The 23,719-nt window shown below is 43.4% G+C and overlaps 1 protein-coding gene across 1 annotated transcript in view; it reads right to left on the bottom strand.

The window, feature by feature from the left end:
• Positions 1-23,719, bottom strand: part of RUNDC3A (RUN domain containing 3A) — a 120,070-nt gene that overhangs the window by 12,546 nt on the left and 83,805 nt on the right. Inside the window, exons 3-10 of the mRNA XM_086923915.1 lie at positions 23,499-23,632; positions 22,553-22,638; positions 21,955-22,044; positions 20,475-20,555; positions 18,832-18,997; positions 14,827-14,984; positions 12,408-12,545; positions 10,873-10,979 (exon numbers count right to left, since the gene is read on the bottom strand). Of these exons, the coding sequence (XP_086780041.1) occupies positions 10,873-10,979; positions 12,408-12,545; positions 14,827-14,984; positions 18,832-18,997; positions 20,475-20,555; positions 21,955-22,044; positions 22,553-22,638; positions 23,499-23,632 (960 nt within the window). The remainder of the gene's footprint in view (positions 1-10,872; positions 10,980-12,407; positions 12,546-14,826; positions 14,985-18,831; positions 18,998-20,474; positions 20,556-21,954; positions 22,045-22,552; positions 22,639-23,498; positions 23,633-23,719) is intronic.

Genomic DNA, 23,719 nt, shown 5'->3' on the forward strand with positions numbered 1-23,719 from the left:
CTGGGCTGGGCAGGCAAGCGCTGGGTTACTCACGCCTCAACCGCCGGCTTCTCCTCACCACGCCCGGCGGCTCCACTGGGCATGCGCGTCGAGAGAGTGTCTCTCCACCGGAGATCGCGCTGTGCAGGGGACGCCTCTTCTTGTCTCCGCCCACCCGGAAACAGTCCGGGAACTCCGCCGATCGGCTCCTCACCTTAGGATCTTCAGGCTTTATTCTGTCACGGCGCCACTCGCCTCGCGCCGGTAATGGGCAGAACGGCCTGTCAGCTTGCCGCCTCCGCTCCTCAGCTCTCACACGCCGGCTCCTAAGCAGAGCGACTCCTTGCTCCACTGCCACAGGTACCAAGAGGGGCACGGTGGGGGTGTAGCGCAGAGGGGGGTTCCCAGAAGTCAGTCAGCTACCGATTAACAGCTGAGCAAAAGGGGAGGGGGCACCAGGATTAGCCCCACTTCAGTTGGGACTCGTGCTGAACAGTCTCTTTAGGATCCTTATGCTGGACCAATCTCTTTAGGATCCTTATGCTGGGCAGAGGACTACACTCTTCAGGGCTGCAGTCTCCTTCTCCTGGTCACTTCCCTACTCTTCCAGTCAAGGGATTAGACAGGCGCCCAGGGTCTCCAGTATCCTTCAACAACGGGGTCAGGACAGATAACCCAGAGGGGATAGTGAGGTGATTCAGTAAGGCAGCTTCCCTATCCAGGAGGACAACCCTAAGTCTAACCTCTTCCCACCCTCAGCTACAGCCTGTCCTCCAGCTGACTCTCTCAGGTAGACAAAATGGCTGCCCCGCATTCCGCCTTATATAGGCTGCCCTTCAGTGGTCCAGAATGGACCAGAAGGTTCTAGAATGCCCTATGTTAGGCTATGGCCAAGTTCTGTGTGTGACAGTTGGGGCAGTTGGTGGCCACCATTTTAGGTGGTGCCAACTTTCCTGTCAGAACAGGCCTCTGGGCCTGAGGTAAAAGATTATGAGGGGGAGAAAGAACACCTATCCCCCTGGCCAACACCTACAAAAAGTCAGTAGACAAAAAAGTATCAAGGGTATGAGGGGCAAAAAGGGGATAAAATAAATAATAATTAGGAGGGACTTCGCCAAAAAGCCAGACAGGTCTAACAGGTATGAACCGTGTCTTTCTCCCTCTTTTACCAAGTATTGCCACACCTGTATTCTATGCGTGCCTAACCCTTTAGATCTGTCTTTTCCCGATATCGATCCAGGCCAAAAGCCAGGATTGTGACGAAGTCATTAACTTGTAATTTGCAGGAAACATCAATTACGTTGTTACATGGACGCGTCGATTTGCAGTCATGGGGGTGGGGGTGTGATGGTGGGAATCAAAATCAGCCTAAAAAAGCACTATCTTCAGCTCCACCACTATTTAATTCACTACATTGATAAAACTTGCCTACTACTGCATAGCCTTATCTGATTTGCTTACCATAAACTCTGGTACTCTTAGTCTCTAAGGTTCATCTCCAATGGGACCATGTGCAGTGCAAAACAAATAATTATGTGGTGATTTAATGAGTATTGCCATTTCCCTAACTAAAAACAAGAACAGTGCAAAGAAAGCAGCTTTCACATATAACTGCAAGAAGGGCCCCCTTCTTGTTCTTTGACTCTTTACCCTATTTTAAAATCACCACATAATTATTTGTTTTGCATTGCACATGGTCCCATTGTAATTTTGATCTCATGGTCAAGCAAGTGAATGGAGGCGTGATCCAACTCTGAGTGGGCTATGGAAAGGTCTCGATGATCAAGAGTCAAACCACCCCATTTTGGATGACCAAATGAGAATATTTGATCTTTACAAAACCTTTGATGGGATTCCAATGGGTCTCACTTTCAATCAAATGCGGTTCTGTACATATAGGTTTCCTGTGATTTATTTTGCATAGATACATTCACTAGCGCGACATGCTTTAACTCACTTTGTTAGGGTTTTTTAGCTTGTTGGAGCTACCGTTAGCTCTTAAGATAGACCCCCAGTTTTTCTTGTTGTTAATACTCTGGTACTCAGTCTGTAAGGTTCCTCTCCATTTTAGCTGAAGCTGAACTGTATTTTTTAATCTGGTACTCAGTCTCTAAGCGTCCTCTCGATTTGAGCTAGACTGTAATTTTTACTCTGGTACTCCATCTCTAAGGTTCATCTCCATTTGAGCTGAACTGTAATTTGCACTCTGGTACTCCCTCTCTAAGGTTCATCTCCTTTTGAGCTGAACTGTATTTTGTACTCTGGTACGCAGTCTCTAATGTTCATCTCCATTTTGGCTGTACTGTATTTTGTACTCTGGTACTCAGTCTCTAAGGTTCATCTCCATTTGAGCTGGACTGTTTTTTGTACTCTGGTACTCAGTCTCTAAGGTTCATCTCCATTTGAGCTGAACTGTATTTTGTACTCTGGTACTCAGTCTCTAAGGTTCATCTCCATTTGAGCTGAACTGTATGTTGTACTCTTGTACTCAGTCTCTAAGGTTTATCTCCATTTGAGCTGAACTGTATGCTGTACTCTTGTACTCAGTCTCTAAGGTTTATCTCCATTTGAGCTGAACTGTATGTTGTACTCTTGTACTCAGTCTCTAAGGTTTATCTCCATTTAAGCTGAACTGTATTTTGTTTTTAACTGAAGGTTTTTTGGTGACAGTGAAGGACTAAGATCGAAGAGCAGAGTAATACGTATTAATGGGAGCAGTTCACTGGATTTGCAAAGTTTTGTGTATGTAAAGTTTCTGATTTTCGGAAATATGTGACATGGTCCCCAGTAGCTAATGATATGGACGCCTAAGGTCTGGTAGTAAAGAATAACTAGAAAAGAGTTTTCCCTACGTTACTCAGAGAACCTGTTTTGTCACCAGGCACAGAGTGAAAGGACCTAGTCATCCCTCTCTTTGGTTCACCTTTATCTTGTTCACTAAGGAACAAGCAGTGCTTAATTTGTAACATAATGTTCCGGGGCCTAAGATATTTTTCAGGCGACCACTGCAGCACCACCTCTGGTCCCTGCCAGTGCTATCGAAATATCAGTCCCAAGGACAAGTGCTTACCACTACAGTCCTACAAATGTGATCATTTGGACTAAACTAGGGGACCCAAACCTGTAAGCTGGTCTTTACGCTCCAGTGTTACTATTTTAATAATCGTATATTGAATATATTGATTTGGTCATATACTTTTTTTAGTGTTCAAAAGATTTTTAATGGTTGTTTTACACAAATGAATAAACATAAACTGCACAGATATACATACATTGTTACCAAAAAGAAATTAAACATGCTTCGATGATAATGGAGAACCCAACATGAAGGTGAATAAAATATTGTTGACATCATGTCTCTTACCTACATACATTATCTTGCATACCCTATGACAGGTACTTGGGAAATGAATGAGGGGCTATTAGGGTCCTGAATATATCTGAGCAGAGCTGAACATAGTTCAAAAAGAAAAGTAATCCTAAACATTCACAGTAAATAATAATACAGATGGTACATTGTCGGTAAACATCTACTAAAGTACTTCTGCGATCTGTCGCTGCTGGGACCCTATGGGAGAAAATAGTTAGCATACAGGTATTACTCTGATATGGACAGACGGTGAGCCTACGCCCCTTTTTGGGGGTGTCATTTATGGCATTGTTTGTGATTTAAAGTATATATCAAGGCTATCCCACATATGTCTGATGGGGGGTTTCCATGGTGTATATTTTTGAGAGTAATATTATCAGCGCCTCCGAGTTGAAAGACCCAATTTAACCAGCATTTAAATGCCGTTTTCTGGTTGTCCTTCCAGTCATTTAACATAACATTGACTGCTGCTATCAGGAGGAGATTCAAAAGAACACTATCTTTATCATTCAAGGATTCCACCCTGACCAAGTCAAAAATCAGTGTAGAAAATTCCCTTTTAAGGGAGCATGAGACTAGTTTAGAAATAAAGTCGGATATACTAACCCAAAAAGGTTTTACACATTTGCAGTATAGTAGCAGGTGGGCAAGGTCCCCTAACTCCTCCTTACAGTTCCAACATCTGGAATCCTCGCTAATCTTATGTAGGTGTAGGCGAGCTGGAGTCCAGTACGCTTAATGTAGGAGCCAAAATTGTGTCTGGGAAAGGGCTGGCAAGACTTTGTTCTTAAAGACAGATTTCCATCTTTTGGACCAGACCACTTCAGAGATCTGGGAAAAGGAGTGTGATTCTCAGTAGGAGGTAAGGTTCTTATTAAGGCCTGAGCATTTTGGACGGAGTAGTTTGTAAATCCAGGACACTTTGTGACCCAATTTATTTATCTTTGTTAGGTATTGTGGGAGAGAAGGGGAAGAGGGCAGTAGTTTAACCTTTGTTAGTGATGCCTTCCCTTTTAAGAAATTGTAGAACTCCATGGAGCCTAAATTAAATTTAGACTGTAAATCTTTGAAGGTAATGGGATACTCTGATTCTACTAATTGTGATGGAAAGATTATCCCTTTGTCTATCCATGCGGTGTAGTGTAGTGTGCTCCCCCTATATAGAATCTTATGGTTGTCCCACAATGACTCTAATTGTGATTGTCTGACGCTGATGCCCATTATTTATCTATTTTCAGTAGAGCACATTTTGTGTTCTTAACAATGGATTTTGAGCAGGAGACACTCATAAAATTGGAAGTAAATAGAGCAGTTGGGTACAGGTTGTTGATCAGTGATTTCTCAATATCTAGCAGACTGGAGTATATCCCACTGGTGGAGCGAACCAGTACGAGCTCTGTTTAGCTAAAAATGCTGTCTAGTACAGTTTAAATTCAGCTAGGTTTACTCCCCCAAGGGACGTGTCCAGTCTGAGTTTTTTCAGACTAATCTTGACCTTTTACCTCTGCCATAAAACCTTGGAGATAAGAATTTCCAGCTTACGTAGGAACTCCTCCGTCAATGTAAGAGGAAACATGATTATTAGGTAGTTCACTAATTGCGTAATCATCATCTTGATGGTTTCAATTCGACCCCACCACTTGATAAATCTTGGAGCCCAATGCGTTTAGGAGGTCTTTAATTTTCCCCAGAGTGATGGATTCCTTCTTTTGTAGAGACTCAAAGATATTACAGCCGAATTCTATCCCTAGATATTTAATGAATCCTGGCTGCCAGGTGAGGCCCGAGTCACCCAATATCTCTCTAGTGCAATGGATGTTGAGGGGCTTAACTTCGGATTTGTCCCTGTTCAATTTGTATCCGGAGTGGGACGAGAAGGTGTCTATGGTACGCATCAGGGCTGTTATGGACAAGCCCGGATCCTCAGTGAGACTGTCGTCCGCGTAAGCTGCCAATTTCACCTGGAAATCTTTCAAGCATACTCCCTTTATTTCATGATTATGTTTCATGTCCTGTATTTATAGTTGAAGGGCTAGGAGAAAGAGGGAAGGGGAAAGGGGGCAGCCTTGTCTAGTACCTTGTTCAAGAGTAAAAGCATCCGATAAAGTTCCATTTATCGCGATGCATGTGGTTGGTGCTGTATACATTGCCATAACCATATTAATATACCTAAGTTAAAAGACAACATGCAATGTCTAAGGAATGACCACGAGACTATGTCAAACGCCTTTACTGCGTCGAGAGTGATGGCTATAGAGGGAACAGGTTTCATCCTTGCTTGTTCAAGTATATGACACAATAAGCTTGTGTTGTCATTAGACATACGGTGTTTGAGGAATCCAACTTGGGAATTACTGATTAACTTAGGGAGAACCCCATTCAGTCTTAGTGCTAAACTTTTTGCATAGATTTTGCAATCAACCTTAATCAGTGAATCTGGCCTATAGCTTTTAGGTAATAAGGGGTCTTTCAATTCTTTGGGAATGACAATGATGTTGGCTTCTTTCATCGATTTGGGTGTGCGTCCCTCCTTGGCAATGGTATTAAAAACCTTTAACAGGGTTGGTTGTAGAGACTTTCCAAATGTTTTTTAAAAGGAAGCTGAGAAGCCATCCGGCCCCAGGGCTTTGTTACTTTTGAGGGATCTGCGTTATTTAATTCTGTAACTGAGAAGGGTTTACCCAAAGCATCACCCTCTACCTCTGACAAACTTGGAAGATTTACAGACTTTAGATATGTGGTACACTCTTCTGAGTTTACAGTTTGTTTGTTCTTATACAAGTCCTCATAGAAGGTTTTAAAAGCGTTCAGGATCTTTTTTTGTTTAGTTTGGATTATATTGGTGGAATCTTTCATGGAGGCGATAGTGAACTGTCTCTGCTTGTGTTTGAGGTATGAGGTTAATAATTTCCCCACTCTATTTCCTTCGCAGAGTTTGAAGGCTTTGAATTTGTTGATTCACACACCCCCACCCGATTACTCACAATTTTGTTACATTCATATATTTTCTTTACTAATCGGTCTAATAAATCCTTATTATCTATTGCGTGGGCATGTAAGGTGTCTAAGAGTTTATTCTCTTTTTCTAGCGCGTTTAATTCTGAATTTAATTTCTCATACATTTTTGCTTTAATCCCAATGAGTACCCCCCTCATGGTTGCTTTAAGCGAATTCCACAAGGTGAAAGGGTTTGTATCAGGAAGGTCGTTGTGTGTGATATAGTCGTGGATAGCATTCTCTATTGTCTCTCTAGCCGCAGGGTCGGAAAGTACCTCCTCTTTAAAGCTCCACCGTTTGAGGGGAAGTGTGGGATGAGTACCTGCTAGTTTGGTACAAATACTGGGGCAATGTCCGTTTGGTCAATAGGATGAGTGTAGGGGCCTGGTATTAAAATATTGTCAATCCTAGTGTATGAGTTGTGCGGGGCTGAGTAAAACATATACTCGTGCGAGTCTGGGTGCTGGAGGCGCAAGGTGTCATTGAGATTAAATTTGGAGCAAATTTTCTGAAGAACCTCGTGGGAACGGGTGATTTGATATCTACATTTAGATTGGCGGTCAATTAAAGGATCTAGAAGCAGATTGAAGTCCCCACCTACTATGACAAGTTCTTCTTGGGGGAAGCTACCTATGGTATCTGAGATCGTTTCCCAAAAGGCGGGCTCGTCGGAGTTAGGGCCATAAATATTGAGGACTAGAATTAGGTCCTCCCCCTATTTTTAAGTGTGTGACTAACATCCTTCCCTCATCATCATGCGTGTGTAATATTCTATTTTCTGGCTTTAAAAGTTATTACCCATTTCTTCTTATGATCTGCTGATGAACAGAATATGTGGGAAATCCAGTAATGTTTGATAAAGCTGACATCCTCCTCCAAGAGTTTCGTTTCCTGGAGAAAAATAATATTGCCCTTTGTAGATAGTTTAAGATTTCCTACGCTTAATAGGGTGGTTGAGCCCCTTCACATTTAGGGAAACTATATTGAGATCCTCTACAATACTTTTAGTCTGAACCATTGCCTGGTTTAATATTGGCTACAAGGGGAAACATATCTTTAGTGTTATTGTGAGACACGTTTCGCAAAGCTCTCCGTAATGTACCTAATGTCATGGGAGCAGTCAGCCGGTAGGGAATTCTATCTTTGCAGACCGTAAGGGCCCTGACCCTGAGCTTGTACCTGGAGTAGCGCATACCTGTCATTTCTGCATGTTTAGAAAAATAAAGGATAAAATGACCATACAATAAAAAGAAAACAACCACATATTTCCCCCCCAGTCCCTCCTGACCTTCCCCCTCCCTCCCGCCACTCCCAAATGAATTTGAAAGTAGGAGCTGCGACGGCAGGTCCATCAACTGGTAACCAGGAGGGTTTCAACTAGGTTTGATCTAATCTGGATTAAAACAACTGACATAGTGCTAACTCTTAACATTAACCTTAGCAAATGCTACCTGTACAAAGTGTTCAGTCGTATAACTCGTGTTAACCTGTAGGTTCTTAATAACCAGCTCCGATCCTATTCGGAGAACAATAAAGCAAAACATGACATTTCAATGTTTGTGAGAAACATGGACTGTTGAGCCAACCATTGTTGCAGAATACAGCGTCTAATACATAAGCAAAGATATTTATAACCAGCAAGCTAGGAAGCTGGAGCACATATATTAATGGTGAACCACTCACCAAACGTACTCACCAACTTGTTCCCACATCCCGTTACATGCTAAATTACAATCTATCAAGCATGCTAGGGTACCAGTGTGTAAACCATGGACCTTTACATCAACATGCCCAGTCAGTGAGCTCAGTACAGGAGTAGGGAACAGCAGCTATTCTAGGTCAAAGGATGTCCTGACTTCATTTTGTTTGAGGCTCCAGCAAGGAGTTCCATTTATTGTACCGGGGAATCTTCTCAATGCCTTGCTAGTTCCTTAGGGTTTGTGAAGAAGTGCGGCTTGCCATTTTCAAATATTCTATATTTTGTCAGGCCTGCAAAGGAAAATTGGATGTTTTTGTCTCTTAGCTTATCTCTCAGTCGAAGAAACCCTTTCCTTGTGTCTACCCGTTTGTTTTGAGTAGTCCTGTGAGCAGTTTATCCGATGGCCTTCCCATGAGACTTGGTGGTTTTTCCTAGCGAAGTTAAGGATGTTGAAAACGCAAAGGTTTGCAGATCATTGGACCAGTCATTTTCGTGTTTGAGGAGGTAAACGTTGGAATCCTATGTGCCCTGTCCATTTCTAAAGGCTAGGGGAGTTTTATGCCAGTGACCATGGGTAACCAGGTTTCTAAGAATGCACCGCAAGATCCCGCTGCATCTTCTGAGCCCTCCGGAACTCCAAAAATGCGTATATTTCCTCTCCTGTTGCAGTCTTCCAACTCAGCTGTCTGTCTTTTAAGATCACATGTGATGTCTAAGGAGGTGTAATACTTCCTTGCTAGTCTGGGAAGCTACATCTACCACGTCATTTATTCTCTGCTCTGCATCAGTGATTTTTGAATTGATTGTGCTCATGTCTGCTCTGATTGCGGAGAGCTCCAGTTGCATGGAGTCTGCGTTTTGTTTAGTGGATTTCTCCAAATCATGTACTTCAGCCAGTTTCCTTAAGATCATGTCCATTGTACTGCTGATATCGGATTTGGCTTTGATTGGAGAGTCTGAGACCGCCGGTTCGGCTTTTGACTTCTTAACTAGCGCTCTAGATTTTTTGTCAGCCATCTTGCATCGGGACCTGGGACCTATGGAGGATCTAAAGTCGGCCGGTATGGGATTTAGTTCTTCCAGCAAGCTGGTGGGTAGAAGCAGACGATCAAGAGACCCCGCAGTATCCCCAGTGCACAAACAAGTTACATGGGACGTTGTGAGAATATCTGTATGCTTAGCTTGAGTAGCTTACACAGTGTCTGCCCCCAATAGATATAGTCTCGCATAGAGGTCACCTCTGAATCAGGCCTTCAATATTCCGTATCAGACGAGATCAGGCATGTTCTGGAAAGGTGATATTGGCTACACAGGCTGCTCAGGGGGCTTGTGGTTGTACTTGGTGGTACGTGGTGGTGATACTATGGTGGTACTATGATTGATCAGAAATACCAGCAGCACCTCCGTCCTATCATCTGTGGCAAAACACTGGCAATATACTGATAATATACTGATAATAAAGTGGCAAGAAACAGGAAATACTCTGGGTGCTTGGTGCCCCCGCACCCTCCTGTAGCACTAGCGATGGTAAAATAGTGAGCACTGCTACACCTGCTTCAAAGCACAGGAACCTCCGTAGCGCTCACAAGTACTTTGCTTCTGGGGCTTGTGCAGCGTATATGATCAGAAACTGAGCATTAGGATGCACAAGCTTGTTCATGACACCTTTGCTTTTGATGGTAAGGCCGCGCGATAGAGCAGTGAGATAGTCGCAGGAGCGCAACAGCACACATGCGCTCTGTTTCTCTCCCGATCATGGGAGCCTCACCGCCATTTTAAGCTCAGGCGTGCCTCTTCTTCTCTGTGAATTGCAGGTTTGGGTGCAATGCCTACTTCCCTTGTCGGCAGAGGAAGGAGCTTTTTAGAAATGTGGTTGCAGGCAAGCGCAGGTCCTTATGCACTAGATCGAGATAGCAGCGCCGTAGGTGTTATGAGATACGGACTGGTGAGACCTTCAGGCACCATTGCAGGGTCAGGCATTGTAGGCATAAACGGCTTGTATTAGCCGACTGGATCCTTGAAACCTCACAATTTATGCACCGCTGATCATAGTCACCCACCTTCTGATATCGGGGAGGTATCAGGGCAGAAGGATTTTGCCCTACGGTCCGTTATTCTCCTACATTACGCTGTTGTCCAGATGCCGCCATTTTGTGGGCTTCCGGTCGACAGGTCCCGCTATCTTCCTTAGCTATTTTTGGGCAATCCTGATAATTACCATCCGATCTTCTTGCCCCATTTTGTGCCCCTTACGTTCATGAGCTGAAATCTGGTGTCTGCATCCTCGAACTGTCAATTTAGCTCCAGATTTTGCGTAGAAGTTGCTCCTCCTTGCACCAAGCGACGGGATCAAGCAGCCATTACCACTGCCGTCCAAGCCACTATGTGGTGGACGGTCATATATATGTGCCAGTGTTACGAAATAAGTGCAGGTGCTGAGCAACGCTACAAATTAAGCACTGGGAAGGAAGCAAAGACTGGTGCCTTGTGACCAGAAACGGCAACACCTTTCCCTGGTAAAGCAGAGATATGGTTGTCAAACATCTACACATCTACACTCTCCCCTTACAATGATGGAAACACAGACAGCAATCAGGTTTTCCTGAAGTAAACCATATTTAATAATCTATCACAACAGGGAGGAAGACAGAGAAACAGTCACCCCACTACCCGGAACATGGTAGAAAGCAGAGACCACAGTATCGCTGAGGTTGGGAACAAATGACCAGATTAACTCATTACCCAAAAAAAACAATTCCCAAATCTGTTAAGTCTACACTCCTTTATAAAACAAATATGAAAACCATAGTGTAGAAGATGAACTCACCGAGGGGGCCCCATGGCTCGCTGTCCTGCTTCCCATCACCCTGCCTCTGTGAGTCCGAACCGAGGCTCATCTCCGCGGACAACTGTTCCGTGCTGGCAAAGCTATGCCTGAGTGAAGGACGAGAAGGTGTTACTGAACAAAGCCTTCTTATCAGAGCAGGGAGAGTGAGGGAAGGATGGGAGAAACACATGGATTGGCTGGACGGGATCATTGTGCTAAACTGTGAGGAGTAAGTGAGTTTAACTACCTTGTCTGGTAGGCTTTAGATCTTAAAAACTGCATTCTGGGAAATGAATTTAGTTTTACAGTTGTAAGTATAAATGAAGTCCCTCCAGCTTCGAAAACCTGAATAATATATTAATCTTCTTAGTTGAAGAAGTATTTCCTTATGGAAGTCAATTTATTCTTTAGAAGCTTCATAAAGGATTTAAACAAGAACACCTTGAATAAAGAGATAACAAAGGGATTTCCTGTATAGGGTAATGTTTCATAAGTGAGCTTCTTTTAAAGAATACTGATAACATGAGCTTGAGTAAAATAAAATAAGGTAAGGCACCAGAAAATATTCCATAATGGGTCAGAACTCCAAAATACACAAAACAAACACAGCAAACACTCCTCTAGATGCTAAACATGTCTCGCACCGTTCCTGCAGCTCAACTATTTGTTCCGTCCTGAGATCGTAGTAAAAGCGCAATGTGCTCTTTTGGAGTATACGCAGAGGACAGCCATTATTTTAGCATTACTTCTTCATTAACAAATCAAAGAATAATGTCAAGAACTACAGAGGAATGCAGAATTTGGTGTGGAAACTGCAAAATTCAACATGCAATTCACAATTCTCTGGGGAAATGCAAAGCGTTTACCATACCTGGGAGAATACCTTACACTAAGATAACATGTATGGTAAATACCCCACTCCATTGTGGACACTCAAAATAGGCCCATATATTAGTGAGAAATAGAAATACACATTGCCTGAAAATATAATCATTGATATTACCAAGGTCTACTTAGTTATATGTAAAAAGAAAAATATGCTCAAAAGTGTTCATGTAAAGGGTGAAACAAAAGATCTTTCTAGGAAAATATTCTTGGTGGATTCATCTGTGTTCCTGGACTCTCTTTCATGGTGGGTATAAGGAATCTAAAATTGCAACAGGTGGGTAGGTGTTGCGACTTCTGTTGCTTTCTAACTTCTCATGAAATGGTTGCAACAGCTAGAGAAAAGATCATTAATGATAAGGAAAGGCTACTAAATAGAGTAGCTCGTCAATAGACAGGGGGATTATTTACCCAAGCATGTGATTGTGTGCTCAAAACATTCCTAGATAACATATATTCTATACAGATCGATGGCCAATAACCTTCCTTAATTCTCAATACCCAGATATAGAGTTTTTGCTGGTGATGTGCAGTTTATGGGTGAAGCAAAGGCCCTATCCACTGTGCTTCTGGCGCTTAGCTGTGGAGATGCACGCTCCAGGTTTGTTTAAAACAACATGATTCCCTTGTTTGAATGCAAAAAAATGTACCTCCGAAACAGCTTGGGGTTGAGGATCGACTTGTGATCATTGAGATTTCCGAGCGATGGCCACTGGGTCACTAAAGGAGTCACAATTTCCTTGCATTGGTTGGACAGGGTAGGGTTGTCGCATGGAATCAAACCGGTCCTGAAATCAAAGAACACAGTGTAAAAGAAAGGAGAAGAAAGCTCACAGATAAGAGATAAAGGACTTTTCTTCAGTTACTTATTGGTTGGTGTTCTGCCAATGCTTAACTTGTAAAAGAATAAGTGCTGGGGTGCAAAGGTCTGCTCAGAAGCCCGCGGCTGGCGCTACAGAAAGTCAGCGTGCCTTTACCAAGCCTGGATAGTCTTGATTCATCACATGCCTCTTTCATCCACCACCAGACACTCCCTTGCTTTCATCGCACTCTTGCAGGTTCCTTTTTATCCCTCCTTTCTATGTGACTGTTTTTCTGTCTTTCTATTTCTCCTTCTTTTCCACCTTTTGTGTTTCTTTATCCCTTGCCCTGGGTCAAATTCTTACAAGATAAAAAAGTGCTGGTCCCCAAAGATGAGTACCAGTGGTCCCTACCTGCAAGCACTGGCTCAAATTAAGAACTGGTCATCCCTCCCCGGGAACACTGCTAGTCTGTCAATAAGCCAGCGAAGTACAGCACTGACGATTATTGCCAGCCCTGTTTGAAGAACTCAAGGTGGACAGAGAGGCATAGAGCATACTCTCTCCTGTGGAAGAGTGTAATTTCAAAGTTACAATAAATAGTCATAATTCTCCCATATTGGCTCTAGTGCAAAGAGGTAGAAAAGAGTTAGCCGTTCCCATCCTCTGCAGTGCTAATTGTTGGGGACTGGGAGAAATTGCACAGAATAGGTATGGAAGACTTTTCAAATGAGAGAGTGGAAACAAGTAAGATCGGGGCTGGGGTGGGATTGGTCTCTGAGTGGAGGTGAAATTGATGACTTGGTCCATAAGTGTGGGGCAAGGGGAGCATGGAAGGAGCTGAAGGGTGATAATGCTGACCCGTGTGGAAAACCGTGATGTACACGAAGGAGGAACACAGACTGCCCCACCCTGTGCAGTAGCAAATAAGCCCTTCAAGTGAAGGACACAAGTGGTGAAAAACTAAATGTATATATATAAATATATATGTGTGTGTGTGTGTGTGTGTATGAGAGACCATGTTGTGGTAGGAACTAAAGAAGTAAGGAGGCATGGTCTGCCTCTTACTGTGGAGCAGGGACTATTCTAAGACTTTAGTGAAAGACATGGAAGGAACGAGTACTGCAAGACTGCTTCAAGCTCTTAACCTTAATGCTTCAGAAAGTACTGGTGGAGACAACCTCTGCCCACTGTTGCAGAAGTGCCCTACTTGAAGGAAGTCTGGTAGGCAGGAAGCATTGAGGTTATGTTTTTGAAGGTACAACCCCCCAACTCCCCCCAGTGTGGTGGGCAGGAAGCACTGGAGATGTAGATGGAGATAGGACCCATCTCTGTAGGACACACCACGAGCTGCAAGTGAAATTGATGGATGCAGCCCCCTTCATTGTGGGACACAGGACGTTGAAGGTGAAAGAGATTAAGACAGCCCCCGCTTCATTGTGGGACATGGGAATCTGCAATAGATGGAGGCAGCCCCCTCCCCTCGTGTGGTGGATATGAAGTTCAGCATGTGAGATAAATGCATACAGCCCCTCTCCTATGTGGTGCACAGGAAGCATTGGTGGTGAACTAGATAGAGGCTGGTCACTTCCACTGTGGGACATGGAGCACCAGAAGTAAAATTGATGAAGGCAGGCCTCACCCGCTGCCGGAGATAGGAGGCTCCGGACCTGAAAAACTCGAAGCAGTGCCTATTTAGTACATTCCTTGAGACTACTATGTGTAGCTGAGGAGCTGTGGTACTTTACACCTGCAAAAAGAACAATTGATGGACAGAATACAGAACAATGTCATACATTCACCCCAGTACAGAAATCTGGACCTAAATCCATCGTTGTTTTGCTCACCATGCCATTCCAGTTTGGACCCAGCCATATGCAAATCAGTCTTGACCCTGCACCCAATGGAAACATTCCAACCTGAACTACCAGCCCAGGTCCTCCCTGGACTGGAAACAAGCATCCTAGGACTGGTTTTGGGCTTTCAGCCCTCATCAGCCAGTTTATTTGTTGCTCACCATGCCATTACAGTTTGGGCCGTGCCATGTTTGAACTGGGGTGGCGGGGTGAGCTAAAGAATGATGAAGGATTAAACCCAGATCAGTTGACTAGGGGTGAGAGCTTGCAATGTTCAACACTCCGTCCATCATCCCCTCTGGTTGTACTTTACACCTGCCCTTCCTTTGGCAACATCATTCAGCAAGAGATCGAATCTGTGTGGGAAAGAAATTGGTTTTTGGGAGGGTATATCTCTTAAGAGGCAGACGTACAGCTGTTCTTGCAACTCTAGGATGACTCCTTCAAGTTCCCGTTTCTCCATCTGGTTCTGTATTTTTACTTCTTCCAATCGCAACTGTAATCTCTTGTTCTCTGCCTCTAAGTCCTTCAGTTGAGATTCCCGGAGACGCACCAATTCCTCCAGGTAGCCCTGCAAGATACAAAAACAGGGAAATTACATCTTTAGAGTTTTCCTTGGCAACAATTTGTACAAACCTCATAGTGTAAGCAAGGGTTCGTGGCTGGGGTCTAGAGGACACTGCAGGAGAAAGATAACACAAAAGACCACGTTTTGTTGACCTATCTTGTGGGCAGAGGTTTTGCAAAGATTATGGATGTGGCTAGTCTGAGCAGCTTCTGTGCTTATGAGTTTTGCATGAATGTAGGCACTAGGAACACCCATTTCCTGCTGATCTCAGGGGACTTGTATGCAGAATTTTATGAGCAGATGCCAATAATTTAAGGCAGTATTATTGTTTTACAGACAGCCTGTGTCATGCTTCTAGAAGGGCGTTGAACATGACTTTGAGTAGCACCAGTGGCATGTCCACAAAGAAACTGTTAATTCTTTCATAAATCCACTTGGCCAAAGTCTCGACCATGGCTATTGCCATGTCTGACAATTATTTCAAGTGAACAAATATATTTTTCTAACTCCAGACCTCGCGGCTAAAGCTAAGTCATATAAATGGTAAGCATCAATAATGGCCCAAAAATTGTATTCCAAACTTCTTTTCAAACTAAATAATTCATGCCAAATGCTTTTTCATACTAAGGGGCAGATTTATGAAGGCCTTGCGCCGCCGGTGCGTCATTTTTAACATGGAAAAAAGTGACGCACCGGCGGCGCAAGTCCTTCATAAATCTGCCCCTATGTACCTTATATAACCTAAAGAGCCTGGGAAGAGCAGGACAGACTCTCCTTGCATCCCAAGTGAAGGAAGAAATTTGCGGAAAGCTACTACTTGGCTTGGCTTTGGGTTGAAGCCAGTGCACTCAAAGTACACTACGTATTGGCTCCCAAAGAACACTAGATTGTGCTCCATCTGTGCTCTTCAAAGCCAGGGTGATCAGATGTTTGCCATAGACAGATCCTCTGTTCCCCATGAGACCTGGAAAAAACCTCTCTCCTGCAACATCCAGCTGCTGTGACTGGGCCAGAAGAAGGGGAGTGCAACTGCCTTGTGAGGGAGGGAAGAGTGTCCCTACCGGCCAGGATGATCTTGACATGGCCAAGCTGACTGAGAATATATGTGTCTGTAAATCTCCTCATCCACGAAACTCTTGCAGCCACCTGGCCAGAATGATCACCCACAGCATCTCCAGAGGTCATCAATCTGCAGATGTATCCGAAAAATACATCTGTGGCATTGTCGCCGCATCTGCATGCCTCAACCTTATGATGTCCTCATTTACTACCATTTATCTCTAGAAAGGCACATTGTCCCATTGATTGTAGTCTGTCACCCAGACTCTAACTGTAATTTTCAGTTTCCTGAGAAAAGGTCAAGTCATCAGCTTCAGTGAGAGCCCCAGATATAAGATACCATCTCTCCAGAAACATTTTACTCCAATCTGTCTGCTTCCAGATCGGGCTCCTAAAGATTGTTTGTTTTAAAGCACTGTTATTGATTCCTGGCCCAGGTCCATGTTTTGATCCTCTCATCCTACAAAAACTTGCGAACTTAAAAATATGAGCAAGTCCAGTTGCCCTAAACTGTTCTCAGAACTCTAAAAAAACAGGTCCACTCTGCACATCTTACGGGATTCTTGGTGCCCAGAAAAAAACTATAGAGACTTGATATTAGCCATCGAAAAACATCAGCAAAGAAGTTTATGGAACTCTTGATTCATATTTGAGTGGTGGGTTTCTGGGTGAGGGTTTTCAGTTTGTTTGGCTGAAAACTCAGCTGCAGGTGTGAAACCCATTGTGTTGTTCAGCATTGCACCCAGAGCTCATGACAAACGCCAGAGTGCAGGCAGAGCCTATGTCACAGGAAAACTTGACTCTCCCTCTTTGGCACTTATTCCCCACTGACTGAGACGTGTTGGCAAAATCTATAGTAAAGTCTCTCAAACCAGATCTCAAGTCTCAATTAATAGATGGTGGTATCGTGAACCGGTCCAACAATTCACCTATAGGATAACACTGGCCACAGGGCCGTATGTCATTTTTTGGGCATCAATACGTTTGTGCTACTATCTTAACCCCAGACTTTGCTGGCACCTTCTGGTATTTAGTGTTTAAGTGCCATATTTTATTTTTTCTATATGTCCTGTGGACCATCAAAATGTGCTTACTGTCATCCAACAGAACACAGCTGCTCCACCACGCAGAGGACAAGTTACAGTGATAACTGTTAGTCACTGTGGGGATTATCTTCTGAACACATACATTTCTATTGGTAAAGCACGAACATATCACCCCTTTAAAGGTGTCAAGGTGCTGGGGACCGTCGGGGAGATTAAGTGAGCTATTGCTCAGAGTCACATGATGCTGAGCTGGCGCTGAGGATCGAACCATAAGCCCCGTGTTCTGGAGTCAGCCATTGTAGCCGCTGCGCCACACCTCTCCATCTCTCACGTATAGTAAACATACGGCAATACAAATTTATAGTATTTCCAAGTCTTTTATTTCCATGTCAGGAGTTAGCCAGGATACCCTTTTTTTAAATGGAGCCTGGCAAAGATTTTGATGTATCTTGGAGCAACCGTCCACCTAATAAGGCACTTTGACGTCAAATACCATAGAAAGATACAAAGGGAACACATAAATAATAGGGCACAGAATCGACTAATCAGGGAAGTTGTAAGTGCTTTCCTGGAGGATTTGTAAATGTGAATGAAACATAAAGAAAAAAATCAGATCATTCCAGCATTTGGGATCTAAGTAGTAACATCAATTGACCACCTGGACGTTAGAAATGATGGATATGTAAAAGCAAGAGAGAGAAGGCAAAGCATGAGGACACCTATGGTTACTTAGGCCGTGCGGTACCAGAAAAAAAGATATGCATTATGCAATCAGCTTTGAACTAGATCCTTTAAGCCACCGGCAGCCAATGGAGATGCCTAAACACAACTCACATATGATGAACCTTTTTTAGCTGGCGAATCTTGCAGACAGCAGAGTTTTAAATTGTTCGCAACTTCTTAATCGCAGATTCTAGCAGACAGAGATACCGCTGCAATAATCTAACCAAGACAAGACACAGGCTGAGACCATCCGGAGATGGACATGAGAAGGCAACAAAGGAAGCACTTTGCAAAGGGTCTTCAAGGTTAAGAAGCCGAAAGAGCACTGATCTGCGCCTTAAAAGAGAGATATACATCAATGTATACACTTGAAATGGCATTTGTACTGACACTCCTAAAGCCATTGGCCAAAGTATGCCATGCTGCTTTTCATATAGTTACCCAGAATTAGCAGTCTGTCTTGTTGGGAATTAGAGCTCATCTGCTCTTGAATACCCAGAAATCATTTGATCAGTGGTGCTGGAGATGACGGGCTCTGATGGTCCAAGCCAGCAATCGGGTATATATATCTTTGCCATATGAAACTGCTTTACAGATGAAAGACATAATGTGATGAGCAAGGGGTCTGACATACATGTTACAGAGAATACGGGATAGCGTACAGGTTGGTGCAAACCCACTTTCTGGTTTGAAACTCTTATATGGGAAAAGGGTGCCAACGGAGGGATAGGGAGTGGTTCAGCAGAAATGAAAAGACAAATGTATCAGCTGATCCAGAGAGCCTGATCAACACGATTTTGCGATCAGCTGCAATGAATGTGACAGAGGTCAATTAAGATGGCTCCAGTCACTTTTCCCTCCTTCAGTTAGCCTAAATATCATTTACTACTAGTGCCAGCTCCAATTTCATACCTGGCCCAGGCTGGAAACCAAGCTGTCATGGATCCAAGATGGCCTAGAGAGCTGTTTGGCCATTGTCTTTTCCTTGAAAATACTATGGTTATGGGCTAGACTCCAGGTACCTTTTGTGCATAGACAATTCGAAACTTTTGCTCCATCTTCCTGCATTTGTTGTACCAGCTGTCGTCATCTGTAACCAGTGGCATGTACGGGTGCTCGGGTGTGCTCTCCTCACTTGTGCTGCTGTCAACACTTCTCCGGTCCTCCTCATCACTTAGGTAATCATAGCTAGCAAAAGAGAAACCAGAGATGGTGAGGTTTAAATGCACGGCTTTGCAGTTGGCAGTGCAACAAACATTAGACAGATTATTTTTCCCACTTGCTCTGTTCAGGCAAAAACATGGATGCCCCTTGTGAGATCTTTTGCCTTGTTTTTTTTACATCTTAGCTCCTTCTTCGATCTAATGCATTCAACTTAATCCATTGCTTCACAAATGCACTTCACTACATTCACGTATTTTCTAGAAAATCCTTAATAAAGTTCAGTGCAGCATCTGCCTACCCATAGACTGCCACTCGCCAAACACTTTAATTCATCCCTCATTCACTCTACCCTAGCCCTCTCTCCACATCCATCTACCCACCACCATCTATGCATTCCTCCATTCCATCAAACGTCACACTGACTCTTAACTTGTAGTTATACTTTATGTTAATTCCTCAGTGCATTCATGAAGCTACCACTTGTGTGAACACTATTCCTGCATGATTTGGAGCTGTTCCGTAACTCTGATGGGAACCCATGATTGACATGAAAGCACCTCAGTTCATTCCATATCCCACCTTTTAACATTCTCACACCTCAAAGTAAGATCAGGTCTCAATTTTTCTTTCTGTTTCTGATCCAGGAAGCGGGGTGGATCTCACAGATTCATAACTGCTGATTAATATTGTCCTCTATGGCTTGAGCTGACCTTTCTTCTTCTCTCCACCTGTACATTAGCTTTAATCGCCTTGACCATCTTTCGTACACACTATTCCTTCTTCTAGTCAATAGCTTTGGTTCATTCTACTTTCCCTCCTTAAGTTTTTCTGTTCTTAGTCTTGGTTGAGCTCACCATTTATTAATGTTCTTTAATATATGTTTGACAGTGAAAGGTCACTTCCCACCTAGATACCTCAGCTAGGAAATTAGCCAAAGAACCCATTCATACCATGTTTAAAAACTAGGAGATTAGTCAAGGGATACTTTTACACATTAATGAAACTGCTAAGGAATCAGCTGAAGCAATCTGATGCAACGGCAAAGAGGTAGATAATCATTTTCTGGGAACAAAGCTGAAAAATTACACAAAAGGGCACTAAAATCCGTAGTGAGAAAGCAGAGAGCTTACACAGCTGGGTCGCCATGCAATCGTACTACCACTGCATCAACTATTTCAAGCCTCGACACAGCTGGAAGAACCACCAGTGGGTCCCTTCATGCTACGATGTAGCTGAAAGATCCACCGAGTGGTTTCTTTTATGCTCTGTTAATACAGCTAGGAGATGGGCTATTATGCCACTTCATGCTCTAGTCTCGCTGCTGGGGTTTAATGAGTGATAACTTCATACAGTTTCAACAGAGATCTATGATGTGCGAGCCGTCGCTTTATGCAATGCAGTACTAACGACAGATCACTTTATGCTATGGCAATAGCAGGAAGATAGGCTATGAATCCTTTCATTGGCTGCTAAAGTGGACTGAAAATTCGTAAATCATTACCTTTGTGTGAACTTCAGGTATGGAGTGTAGTCTATCACAACAGGTGTCTTTCCATCCATCACCTCCCCTTTCAGACAGAAACTGATGAGAGATCAACAGAGAGCAAGAGAAAGAGATAAACTGGATCTTCTCATTGAGAGTGCGCATAGATTCATCCCTCCAGCCTTCACCCCCTTTACTGTAATATTTGCTATGGAGAATGGTGTGTGAGTACAAGGGACAAATGATCATTAAGATGACAGTGTTGGTGAAACTTTGTATTACTGAAATGCAGGCAACAGTGTACACACGTGGTAAAACCATGACGTGACGTATGTGAACAGTGCCTGTGGTGGAGCTACAGAAATAGTCTACAAGAACTGTCTTGTGGGAAAATACGGGAATGGTCAATAAACACTGTCTGTGCAAAATAAGAAGGAACAGGTGTAAAAACATTATTCATAACTGGGCCACGGAATGTGTGCATAAGCATCACCTGTGATCGCTATAGGTCCAATGGTGTATGAGTAATAGTCATTATAGAACCACAGGAAACTATGTGTCAGAAATAAGTTGTAATAGAACAACAGAGAATACTAAGTCATCATTAGATGGCCTATAGACAATTGTGCATCAACACATGATTGTGGTTGTGCTATAGAGAATTACACATGAGCATTAGCTGTGATGGTGGAAAAGTATGTGGACCTGGGTGGGATAGTACCTAACAGGATACTATATGAGCATTAACCGGGTGGGATATATACAAAACGATCAGGGTCGGACTGGGACAAAAAATACGCCCAGCCACCAAAATAAATGTAGGCCCATTTGCGAACAGGATAGCTAAAAAGTAGCCCACATTTGCAAATCAGGGCAGTTTTTAACTTGTAAAGACACATTTATAGGAGTTTTTCAGGGTATGAGAGAATGTATGAGTGTGTGCTTGCTATAGGAAATGTTTGTGGTAATAATGGGGAAATCAACAATTAAAACTGACCCACCAGAGCCTAAAACAGACCCTCACACTGACCATCAAACTAGCCCTTCGGGCATTGCGTGATGGCCCAGTAGGCCGGTCCAACCCTGGTAATGACTGAAAGATATGCATTGGGTCTAAGGGAACAATGTCAAATGGTAACTGCACTTTGCCAGGATTTTATCTGTTGTGGCTTATAGTTACAGCCTATTGATTGGGAGGGAACGGCGTAAAAGCATTGAGTGCTATGGAGTTATACAACTGGCTCCCAAGTGGATTGGTTGTGTAGAGCTTTTATACAAAAGTTTACGAGTGCTGCTGTGGAACTGTCAATGCTCCTATGTATCAGGACCGCCCATGCGGAAAGAAATTCAAAATGTATTTAAACTGCATTTTTGATTGCATAATTTTTATTACTATGACTAATTCTCTGCAATTGCTTTTTGCTGAATAGAAGTGGCCGTGTTTGCAGAACACTTGCTATGGAATGTTCTGGGACCTTTGGATGCTGTGTGCCCCTACCTGAAGTCAATGGCACTGAGTCCAATCAGCATTCCCGTTAGCACCGTGGACTCTTCACGCAGCATGATCGCACCGTCGTCGTAAAACCTTCTGCGGGTGGAAACAGAGGCTGTTATCCCTGCGACGGGCAACTATCATGAGAAGCATTACATACCTCAAGGCAAAGGCAGGTGCTGCGGTTTAGTGATGTGAAAAGAGCTTTTACAGTAACTACAACCACAGAAAGTAAACACACATTTGTTGAATCAAATTATGAAATTAGTGTTCGACTCTCCATCACTTACATTTAAGTGGGAAATGCTCCTTGATGGCAGAACAGGTATTTGAAATTACTTGGTTAAGAGCGAGAAGACAGCTGGGACAACCTTTGTCTTACTAGGAGTACCATGAATTAACAATTCACCCTTGCACCCTTGAAAATACAGGTAATTTGTCATTCAGCCGAATCAATGAAACTGCAAACAAGAATACAGGACATAGAGTGGTGTCCTTACACCCATGCAGATGATACTGGGCAGGTTTAGGCGAGACTTGCCAATGCTATGACAGGTGTGGATGTAGTTACGCATGTCGGTGTGGTATCAGGCTCGTTGCTCACCTGGTCGTTCGTGTGTCCCGCAGCGCAGTTGCTATGTATTCCGACAACCGTTTTTCCATCAGCGCCAATCGTATCCAGGCTCGGCCCTGGAAGATACAGAAGTTATGGATGCATCTGAATCTTTTTTTTTTTTACCACACAGCCTTCCATGGCAACCTGGCAGCAGAATAGAACTTGCACCACCTATCCGTGCCCCCACGACAGTCGTACCACTGAAACAAAACTAAGTGGATTGTGGAGTTCTCAACAAAGTATTTTATTGTATCTTAGGTTATTTTAAAGGGCTCCTAACCACCGTGCAGTGGGCATGTGGCACAAAGAACATGTTTGTCCACAATGAGAGAATGCACTGAGTGATGCTAGTCAGTGTGTGGGTTGGGTTTTGGGGAGTGCTTGTGTGCACTTGAGTGCCCATGTGTATAAGTGTGTGTGTGGAATGTTCTTTGCAAATGAATGAAGCTTTTTGTAAATGAGGAAAGTCTTTGTTAGTGAAGGAAGCTCTTGGTAAGTGAAGGATGCTCTTTGTAAATGATGTTGCTCTTTGAGAGGGTATGCTTTTTGCAAGTGAAGCACATGCTTTGAAACTGGAGAATGTGTGTCAAGTGCAGCGTGACCTTTGTAATTGTCACATACACGACTCTCTAAATAAGTTGAGAGCTTGTCAAATACAGCTAAACTCTTCGCCCATCTTGGCCACAGCTCATAAATAGAGATAGGAATTATCAGAATTCTGTCTCATTTTTTGCCAAGAACCCTAATCCTCAAAGATCACGAAAATCCATAAAACTGACGGGGCAATACTAACTTTTTCTGATAGTGGATCAAAATAAAGGAATAGAATCTTCATCAATTGTGTATTAGTTGTCAGTGCACGTTAAATACAATTCGTGGCTGTAATTTACTTTCTAAAGTATTTTTTTATTCCCCTAGGTAAACTGCCACTGACCTTTGCCCTGGAAGTACTAATGTTCTCCATGTTTTCAATGCTGCTAATACAGTTGTTTGGAACTTTGTTGCAGGCCACCCGGATATAATCCCAGAATCCTCTCTGACCATCGGAGCTGAACCAGCTTGCAGGACCTGCAAGCAATAGGAAGTGGTGAAACAAATGCAAGACAAGCAGGCTGAGAGCACATAATAAGGGAGGGGGAGAGTAAATGCATGGAA

The sequence above is a fragment of the Lissotriton vulgaris genome, chromosome 5, assembly GCF_964263255.1.
Source record: "Lissotriton vulgaris chromosome 5, aLisVul1.2, whole genome shotgun sequence".
Lineage (NCBI taxonomy): Eukaryota > Metazoa > Chordata > Amphibia > Caudata > Salamandridae > Lissotriton > Lissotriton vulgaris.